General features: G+C 36.8%; 1 protein-coding gene across 1 annotated transcript in view; it reads left to right on the forward strand.

The window, feature by feature from the left end:
* Positions 1–11,181, forward strand: part of LOC120413559 (uncharacterized) — a 36,317-nt gene extending 25,136 nt beyond the window's left edge. The window contains exons 4-7 of the mRNA XM_052711676.1: positions 1,065–1,450; positions 7,674–7,722; positions 10,447–10,635; positions 10,738–11,181. Coding sequence (XP_052567636.1) covers positions 1,065–1,450; positions 7,674–7,722; positions 10,447–10,635; positions 10,738–10,908 — 795 coding nt within the window. The 3' untranslated portion in view covers positions 10,909–11,181. The remainder of the gene's footprint in view (positions 1–1,064; positions 1,451–7,673; positions 7,723–10,446; positions 10,636–10,737) is intronic.

Consider the following 11,181-nt stretch of genomic DNA (forward strand, 5'->3'; position numbering starts at 1 on the left):
GAATACTATTAAACAAATACTTCTTGCACAGCCATCTTTGAAAAAAAAAAATGATAACGATTTAATGTTCATCCAAAAACGTTTAAAAATCTTAATTTTGATTTTGTTCGGAAGGGGTTACTATCTTATTTTCAAATAATATAACAACAATTTTCGTTTAAAAAAGTTACTAAAAATTAAATAGTTTATTTCCGTTCCATAATGAAGTAATTTTTCTTGCTCAACAAATAAGCTAGATATATTCTAAATTGTGAATGCTTCAGTAATAACTATTATATGAAAGAAAGCTTGAGATGAAATTTACGGACGAGTTGATTAGTTCAATATGAAAAGTAGGTTGATACGAATTAAATCAAGATAGGTTCTGTCATTAATTTATTTTGTAAATTTTCAAATCAATTCGTGCCAAAAAGTTGAGAAAATGTGGAGGAATTTCCACATCGTGCTACAAGGCCAAAAATTCTCAAGAAAATCAAGGGGTACAATAATATAGCTGAAAATTAAATTTTCAGTTTAAAATAACTGTAGAACTGATCATTAACTATTCAATAGACTTTTTTAACGTTTATTTTTTGATTTTTTTCATCAAATTTGTCTCTTTAAGACTAGCTTGTGTTGAATTTCCGAACCACAGTTCGAAAAAAGAAATTAAAGTTATGGATTTTTTCCATAATTTATTGATATTTTGTTAATTTTGTGTGGTAGCATCAGCTTAAAATTTCAAATTAAGTTGATGAAGCCGTTTCGAGTAGCAATCTGTTACATAATTGTTCCATAAGTCTCCTTAGAGAAATAGTTTAACGTGTGACGAGGATTTGACGGAAGCAACGACATCTGATGGCAAAAAAAGAAACTTCAAGTTGTTAGTATCTGAAATTCTAGTGATCAACGTTCCTTTTCAAACCCTGGTGATGGTTGTAGTCTAGGTTCTAGTATTGTAATAGCACCCCTTAGTACCCCTTAATACTAACTAAACAGAAAAAAATCCAGAAAATCACTGCACTCGGAAACAAAACACCCAAGAAGGTCTCAGAAAACTGACGCGAAATGCCACACACACACAGAAAATCAACTCCCTGATCGACGCCAAGACGCGCCTCGTCGACAAGCTGGACCAGGCCAACATCGAGAAGAACCGCCAGCACCACATCGAATCGCCCAAGCCCATCACCAGCTTCCAGTCGCTGGTGTCGTCGGTGATCACGCCCAAGGTGCAGTTCATCACGTCCAAGATCGGCTCGCTGAGCGGCGGTCTGCTGGGTGGATCGTCGGGCGGAAGTGGCGGAAACGGCGATGACCACGGCAACGGAAGTCCGGCGGCGCCCGGCCTCGGCGGAGTTGTGTCCTCGCTGTTGAAGCTGTCCGGGCCGATCCTGTCCGGATCGTCCGGCGGCGGCAACGGCGGCGGCTCCAACTCGGTGTCGCTGGGCGATAACGACGATGATGATGAGTAGAGAGTGGGGGCGAGCTAGAATGAGGGCTAGAGTACCGTTTTGAAAGGTTCGTGATGGGACGTTTTGAAAAAGTACTCTGGAAAGCGTTCGATCTTCTTTTAAAAGTGCCGTACGAAACATCGCATCGCAACGCTTGTTGTTTTTTTTCTACTTTTTCTTGAACTGTTAGATCAATTTTGTTGCCTATTTTGCTACTTTTTATAAACAAGCTATCATCTTTCAATTTATTTGTTGGTTATTACTACTTAACTTTTTTAAAGCGAAGAGGCTGGGCAGTGATGCATCAAAAGGGGAGCGTAATTGGATTGGTGACTTTTGTACAGTTTAATACCTTCCATATTGTGAAGGGAATTTTAAAATATCTGATTAATTCTGAATGGTCTTCGACGCATATACTCTTTGTTTTTTTTACATTAAATCTAGATCACTTTTTCAAAACCACCAATGCACCATGGATTTCTTATGCACATATGACCTTTTGAAAAAGTAAGCGAGAAATGATCATACAAGTTTTCCTTCTAAAGTTTCACTGAACTTGAAAATTATCTTTTTTTTCTTTTAATTAAGTAACGTTGACTTAACAAACCACATTTTTTTCCAAATCAGTTTTTTTTTCAATCTGGTAAGCATTCTTTCTTTTTCAAGTCGTTTAAAGCTGTTGTAATTTTTACTGATGATATTAAATTTTATTTCCTAAAAAAACAATTTTAATTTTCTTCAGTACTCTTTTATACAATAAATATTCTCGCATAAATCCTATGATGAAATGCATGTTGAAATAATTTGAGTAATACATTCTACGGTTATAAAATAATTATTTTTGATATTTTAAATTCTCAACAGTCTATGATATTATTTTTCATATATAGTTGGGTTACTCAAGCCTGTACAGAATTTGTAAAGGAAACATACTTTTTGCATAAAAACCTTTTTTTCATTGAATTTTATTAAAACAAAAAGACAGAAAAATCTTAGATTTCCTTTAATTTTTCAAAGAGTGCCGAAATGCATCTGGCAAAAATAAAAATTAAATGAAACTGGTATAAAACTCGATTTAAGCTTATTATACCAGTTATGAATACGTTGTACCTTAAATCAGATGTTCTTTTGTTGCATCTTTAGTGCTGAAATACATCTGACAAAAATAAAGTTAGTTGTAAACTGGTATAAAACTTGATTTTGATCTATTATACCAGTTATGAACACGCTGTATCTTTAGTCAGATATTTTCTTTCCTCAACCTAGGTGACAAAAAATGACAGAAAACATGCTAGTTTGAAACTGGTATAAAACTTGATTTTAGCATATTATACCAGTTATGTACACGCTTTATCTTTACTAAGATGCATTTTACCACACTCTGGCTACTGAAATGCTTCTGTCATAAAATAAATGTAATTCAATTCTGATAGAAAACTTCATTTTGACGTATTATGCCAGTGTTGACTATGCCTTTTTTCAGTCAGAGGCACACAGCGTTTTATAATGTTTTGAAATACATAACGAAACAATACAAGAAATTTTTTAAGGGATATTTCAACCCGAGCCGAGCTTCCGTGGCCGTGAGGTTACGGGTTTCGCCTTGTAAGCGGAAGGTGATGGGTTCGATTCTTGTGTGATTTCTTGTCTTGTTTGTTCTGAAACAATTATTATTTCAAACCACCTAAATTCATTTTATTTAATATTTTCAAATTTGAATGGATTGTTCTCCAGGTATGAAATTCAAAATTTGTAACTTAAAGATTGCTTGTAATGTTGTATTTATTGATTTTTAATATAAAAATTTCAAATTAAAAATGTATTGTATCTTTTCTTGTGTTCAAAATTTCATACATTTTTTACAAGTAAAGTTGTTGAATTTATTCTATATTCTGTAACTCTTCAACAAAATGCTAAACTCTTAGTTTTGCAGTCTTAATGGATTTAGTTTTATGTGTAATTTTTATTGTTAAAATGTATTTTATCAATTGTTAAAAATTAATCAGGTATTTGTTTTCTTTCTGTTTTTTTTTTTTCTAATGAATAAAAGCTCTTATTCTGGTACTCTATTTTTCATTTGAAAACTGTTACTACCTAGAACTTTACCATTAACCATATATTAATAGCATTGACATGTTTTGTTAGCCACAACTTTATGTATTTTGTTTTCAAAATCCACTTGAAATGATTTTTTTTACAATTCTGAAACAATAAAATCAAACAAACGATACTTGTCAACATGGGAATCCTGTTCATTTTACACCATCCAATGCTTCCCCCTATTTACTGTAATCACTTCCAACGCTTCAAACGTTCTCACTAAAGCTTTCCTAAATCCAGCCTGGGGTCCAAGTGTATATTATTCAAATCTAGTTCCAAGCGCTAAAGTATCACTTATAGGTGGGCGCACTCGCGACAGACAATAAAAAAAAGAATCAGCGTCAGAATATCAACTACCATCTACACCCCATTCAGCGCTCATTTATACGTAAAGTGAAAGAAAAACTGTAAATCCTCAACGAAATGAAAAAATGAAAAATCATAAAACAAAAAAATAATATTCTAGTTAGGGAACAAAGCAAGAGTCACATAGCTAGGGGGTTTTTGAGAATAAAAAAAAAGAATTATAAAAGCGATTTTTTGTGTAAGGAAATTTTGTTAATAAAATAAGAGAAAAGCGAAAAAAAACTTGTACATAAATAACGAAACAAAAAAAAAGTTATCAACACACAAATGGTCGAAAGAGATAAAATAAAAACTTGTAACAAATGGAATTAACCCACACTGTGTTTTGAATGTTTATTTTTCCTTCCTTCTCTTACCAATACTAATATCCCTGTTCGTTCGTTGTGTTGCTGTTTTGCGGCGGTCGGAGGTTCCCGAAGCGTGGCTGTTTGTGTGCGTGTGTGGAAACTCGGTTGTACATACTTCCCGTTCGTGGTGGGAAAATGCTTGCCAACTCCTTTTCCCTCCTGGTCTGTGCGGGTTCGTTGTTCGTTTTTTGTTGTTGTTGGAATCGATTAACCAAGTCTATTGTTTTGTGGTTGTTCTGGTTGCGCATTAGCGTGGTTCACGTTTCTATGAAAAAGACAAAAGTTGTTATTTTTTCTTGCATCAACCGGAATTTCGTTCTTTTATGTCCCCAGAAGCACTCCTGAAAATTTGAGCCCATTTGGTAAGGACTAGGAGCTCCAGTTTTAATTTGAAATTTATATGGGATTTTGATTTATTTTCCATGGGAAACTATCTTTTTTTACATTGTATTAGGATTTTTTTTATAAATCGATGAAATGACTTGATTCTTATAGTAGGAGATAGGTTTTGAACTGGGGAACAAATTTGTAGAACATACCAACATGCTAGGAAGTGACCCTTTAAAGATACAGATACTTTTAGATGGTGGATTTTGAAGGGGCTTTACTGTGTGGGGTGAAACGGGCTAGCTGGCGTAAGTTCAAGATATCTTTGGTTTTTCATCGATGGTGCTTTGACTTTTTCTAGCCATATTTACAAAGTTATTTTTAGAACGTTTATTTATAGACAAGCATGGGCTACGGTTTTGGCCAGCAGTGTTTTGTGAGTTTTCAACGATAGCAAAATCTTTTCCTTGGACAATCTGGCCACCGGTGTTGTTCCAGGTTATCAAATGGATGATGAGACAGTTCGGACACCGGCACTGTTCCGGGTTGGCGGTTTGCTGTTTGTCAAATATGTTTTACAAGAATTGGTGGACAGTTTCGACACCGGCATTGTTCCGGGTTGGCGGTTGGCGGGTTATCAAAGACTGTTCTTGTTAGGGGATCGACACAGTTGTCTTTCTATCAGTTAAGAAGTTTGAAAAGATGGGAGGACGGGGAGGGGCTGGTCACGCTTACGAAATTGGTCGGGATTGAAGGATATAGTTTGGGAGCAGAGATGCCAGATACACAGATTTGTCTGTGTTTCACAGACATTTGAGCTCGTGTCAGACATTTTTTGAGGTACACAGACTTTTTAAAAACTTCATTAAATTGTTATTTTGTTAAAATATCAATCGAAACTTATTTCGTTAGTCTTCAAATGCTTAAAAACACAATTTTTGATAGATTTCTTTGACTGTAAATTGATTTATTTAAATTTTAGACAAAGACACAGACATACACAGACTTTTTCACAGACATTTTAAAAAATCAGGTGGCATCCCTGTTTGGGAGTCGATTTAATCAGGGGTTAGTTTCAGATTGGGAATTGCATTTCGGGACAGAACCTAAAGTAAACAACACTGTTTCGATTGTTTGTGTATTTCAGTTTTTTATAACAAATAATTAAAACAATCAACGCAATAACTCATTTTAACAGCTGATGATAAGGTTGAAAATAGATTCAAAACTCCTACTTCAACCTCGCATGTCTCTGATGTACGGTGTTGCCGCGCACGAAGCTTTGCGTCCGCCCGACGCGTAGGATATTGTTGCGCGTACGGTGTTGGCACGCACTCCGCTCTGCGTCCACGTGATGCGCCCGATTTTCGAGCACTCCATCAGCGCGCATGGCCCTGCTCTACCAGATGCTTGGAGCGAATGAAGCGCTTTAGTCGAATCCACCAGCCAATCAGCTCAACCTGTGCACGATTGATCCGTCCTCGCGCTCAGGGACAGGAACACCAAACCTACGGAAACAGATGTAGTTAGCTCTCAATGTTCTCACTCGAACTTAGTTTGATCTTACCCCGTTCGGTCCATGGGGCGTTTTTTCTAGCTTCAGTTACTCCTGTAGTTATCCGTGTGCTTCGAGTACCGCTCTTGTTGTCTGAGTTGGGCAATTTATTGGTATCGGTGAGACTCCGCGTGGTTCAGCGAACATACATCTTGTTTCCATGTCTGCTTGACCTTGATAATGGGCCGTGCTTCACTTGTACCCGTGTTTGCGGTGGTGACCTTTAACTTTTGAGAATGAGGAAAACTTGGTCAGAGATAGGCGTCATTTGCTGCTGACTCGCTTACGGTTGATTTCTGGCGTGCGATTCGTCTCTCCTGCCGTCTCCACTCTCGCGCGTCCGATCTAGATCGGAGTCGTCCTAGGGTGCATAGCCGGTGTGTCTCCGTGTGCGTCTGAACGCTCTTGCTCACCTGAGACTGGGTCTTAATTATTGTCTGCCAGCTTGTTCCTAAATACCTTCACCTACGTCGTGCGTCCGATCCAGCTGGCGGTGTTCAGAAACGTCGTTCTCGGCGCTTCATACAGGGCGAGGTTCTCGTTGTTCTCCGCTTTGACCTTCCCGAAGTACTCGTTGGATGTTGTCGGGATTTGCGACGTGCTGATTTTTTCTGTATGGCCTCGTGCTCTTCACCTGGTCCACCTCTACAGAGCGCTAATGGTCGGTCCGGCTCAGAGAGCTGTGATATCTGCGGGTAATGTAATGGATGTACACTTTGGCAGCTATAGTGGAACTAACTCTTACCGATCCGGAGTGAGCGGTCGTCTTCTGGGAAGTCATCGTTGCGTCGTTCACGTGCTGCTTAAGAGTCCGAGACGCAATCGAACGATGTTCCACACGTGATAACCCGCCAACCGCCAACCCGGAACAATGCCGGTGTCGAAACTGTCCACCAATTCTTGTAAAACATATTTGACAAACAGCAAACCGCCAACCCGGAACAGTGCCGGTGTCCGAACTGTCTCATCATCCATTTGATAACCTGGAACAACACCGGTGGCCAGATTGTCCAAGGAAAAGATTTTGTTATCGTTGAAAACTCACAAAACACTGCTGGCCAAAACCGTAGCCCATGCTTGTCTATAAATAAACGTTCTAAAAATAACTTTGTAAATATGGCTAGAAAAAGTCAAAGCACCATCGATGAAAAACCAAAGATATCTTGAACTTACGCCAGCTAGCCCGTTTCACCCCACACAGTAAAGCCCCTTCAAAATCCACCATCTAAAAGTATCTGTATCTTGAAAGGGTCACTTCCTAGCATGTTGGTATGTTCTACAAATTTGTTCCCCAGTTCAAAACCTATCTCCTACTATAAGAATCAAGTCATTTAATCGATTTATAAAAAAAAAATCCTAATACAATGTAAAAAAAGATAGTTTCCCATGGAAAATAAATCAAAATCCCATATAAATTTCAAATTAAAACTGGAGCTCCTAGACCTTACCAAATGGGCTCAAATTTTCAGGAGTGCTTCTGGGGACATAAAAGAACGAAATTCCGGTTGATGCAAGAAAAAATAACAACTTTTGTCTTTTTCATAGAAACGTGAACCACGCTATTGCGCATAGAAATTTGTCTGTCTGGTTTCTGGTAAGTTACTTTTAACATTATGAGAGCATAACAAGTCAAACGTTATAACGCGTCTTTTATAGAAAATTAGGCTTAGTGATTTTTCACGTTTGAAAAAATGCAATTTATACGGAAACCATAACTCCAACAAACACAATTTCACGGATATTTCGCGGAGCGTGAAGAGCTAAAATAAACGTTTATTTATTCTTAGATTTACTTATAAACATTTAATTAAAAAATAAATAAAGGGAACTCAATATTTAATTTCCAGGAAAAAATCATAATATTGAACCATAACATTTCTAAAAAATGCTCAAGACATTGTCACAATAATAAAATAAAATAAATCAAAAAATCTCATACAAGCGGCGTGTATTTTTTTTCAGAAAGCTGGTCAAATTTCCTACATGTTTGTCTTTGACCACTTTTTCAAACGATGCAACGGCTTCGAGATACAGTAATTTTTAAATTATAAATTTGTACAAAAATATTTAAATAACTTACGCCCTTCTCAAATGTTATTTCCGAGTGCAATTGGTTCCATATACACAAAAATGTCTTATATAAGCCTAGGATAACACGTCTACAAAGGTTTATTGAAATCGTAGAGGGTCGGGTACAAAAGTACAAAAAAAAATCCTGATTAGATCTGGAATTGCTCAATTTGGAAATCGATTCACTTTTGTGTTGTTTTATGAAAAGTATTAAAAAAATTCTACAGCCCCTTGAGCACTATACACATTATGCGGTGAAATGTACGGAATATTGATAATCGGACAAAAACCTAAAACTACGTATTTTTTAGAAAATCATTCCAAACATTGTGTTACACAAAAACCGTTCAAAAAAAGTTTGTACATCTTTTGAAATCAGAAAAAGTAATCTTTATTGATTGAGGAAAGAATTTGGTTTGAATATAATGATGACTAACAACTAATTTAAGAGTTTATATAACATTTGAAATTGTATATAAAACATATGTAAACTCAACTATGCAAACATTTAATTCAACTGAATTTCAATATAGTTATTACCACAGAATTGTTAAGTAAACAATTTGGAGTATTATTTAAACAGTTAGGGGGACCTTTAATAGAGCGAGGGAATATAATAATATAACAAATAGAACAAATACTAAAAAAAAAGTCTGCAAAAGCAAACTTTATTTAATCATAATATAGTTTTTATCTTCTGATTTATTTTGATATGATAACTTAAATTTTTTATCGGTTTCAAAATCTGTGAGTAGTTAATTAAATAGGATTTAATGTAGCAAGTTTTGATAGAATTCAGCCTGAAAGTGTGCAAATTGAAATGATTAATTTAAATTAGTAAGGTTACTTTGAGTAAATCTTATAAAGTCTCAACTAAATGTTTGTTTAACTGAGTTTATAAACTCTTAATATATAAAAGTTTGGTTAAGTAACTAAAATAGTTCCAATTTTGATCATAATATATTAGTTTTTGTTTTTAATAAAAAACTACAACAAAACCTTTTTTAAACTTTCTAATCTAATCTAATCTAATCTAATCTAACCCTAGCGCAGCCAGTCTTTCGAGGGCATCCTGGAAAATGCCTTAGGTTGATTAACGCCTAGCATCCTCTTGTCATTATTAACAATTGCAGTGCCTAAATGCAATAAATTGCTTTGAAACATCACAAACGTTAAAGCGGCCAGGCCAACTGCGTAAAGTCAACCGCAAAGATGATTCGTTGAATTGGATTGAATTTGAACACTAATGTTCAAACAGCAATACAATTCTGAATCTACAGGGGAGGAAGAAACGTGGGGATCCCCCGCTCACGTTCCTGTTTGTTTAGGCAATTTATCGTTGGGAACCACCATGCTAAGAAGTTTTGGTGCTCCGGGACTCTCTAGGGATGGGACACTGTATTTCCATAAATGCCCTGGACACTATTTGCCGTGGTTATAGCGCCACAACTCGCTCCAACAAAACCTTTTTTTAACTTTCCAAAAAAACATTTAGCAAACTACTTCTTGAGATACTTGAGCACTTCTCTGCTAAGGCCAGTGTGTTTCAATACCATTCCGTAGGTATTTAATTTGTATTCTTCAAACATTGGTTTGAAAAAATGTAAATTTCCTGGAATATCATTAAAGTTTTAAAATTTTACGAGTTCGTGAAAATTCACTAAACCAAATTATAACTGTTATTCAATCAATTGTTTACAAACATTTTTTTTTATTTTAGGCTTCATCCATAAAGTACGTCACGTTAAAATCAGCCAAAATTTACCCCCCCCCCCCTCCCCCCCCTTTGTCACGTATGGATGACGCCGTATTGGATTATAAAGAAAGATCTAAAACTTTTCTGCACGTGTTTCGTAAATATATGTTCGATTCTGATATTTTTTCAGTAAAGCCTATTTAATTGTTAAATCTTGCCATACTCCATACAAACATGATGAAGCATGTGTACGCTAGTGCGTTCAACGCACTACTCATTAATATGCTTGAAAAATGATTTGAAAATCGTGAAAATCATAGTTTCTACAAATACTCGTTCATAAGAATTTGTAGAAACTTAAACTTTGAAAATTTTCAAAAGTAAAGGTTTTTGGGTGGGTAAAAAATATTACCCTCATCCTCATTTGATGGCACAATGTAATTTCGCATATTAAAAAAAAAAATCATATAAAATTTATTTCCTGTGATTAAATACCTTAACTCATCCCCCTCTCTCTCATCTACCTCTCCCCCCCTCCCCCCACCCCACCAGGCCAGCAAGCAATCGAGCCAAGCCCTGAAGGACGCCATCAACCCAACCAAGGCCCCGATCCCCTCGACGACGGACGACACGCCGGACTTTAACCGCCAGAAGGTGTCCCTCCAGGTGCCGGACGAGCTGTTCGGCAGCTCGTTCACTCTCGTGACCAACATCTCGACCCGCGTGGGCAACCTCATCATGGTGAGAGAGAGAGCGAGCTTTTCGTGAGAGAGCGAGCTTTGGCGCTGTGCGCGCCATCTGTGAGCAAACAGTGCTGTACTAATCGGTTGTACTAAATTTTAGAGTTCTGCCCGCCGTGCCGGAGAGTTTCTGTGGATCTTCCAACCGCTGGTGGGGAACAATCTGAAGATTGATCTGCCGACGACAACGACCACCACGCCGAGAACCACGACGAGGACGACGAGGGCTACGACTACGGCCAGCAGTGCGGTTGCGACGAACGAAATCAAGTGATGGGCTTTTGAGAGAGCTTTTCGAAACGATACCACAAATCCTAATAGATTCCTTATGCTTAAACGATGATATTTATTCAGACAGGCTCACAAATTCAGATGGTGTACTGAAGGTGTAGGAGATTGCACGCAATTATTTTGCTTTTTTATATATTTTTATTTATTTGATCTAAATAGTTACAACATGGAAGTTACCACCACTGCAAGTTAGGTTCATAGTTAAATAACGGTATTTACAATGGTAAAAGAGAAGACAAAAACTTGAGGACTCACA

Source organism: Culex pipiens, chromosome 1 (assembly GCF_016801865.2).
Source record: "Culex pipiens pallens isolate TS chromosome 1, TS_CPP_V2, whole genome shotgun sequence".
Classification (NCBI taxonomy): Eukaryota; Metazoa; Arthropoda; class Insecta; order Diptera; family Culicidae; genus Culex; species Culex pipiens.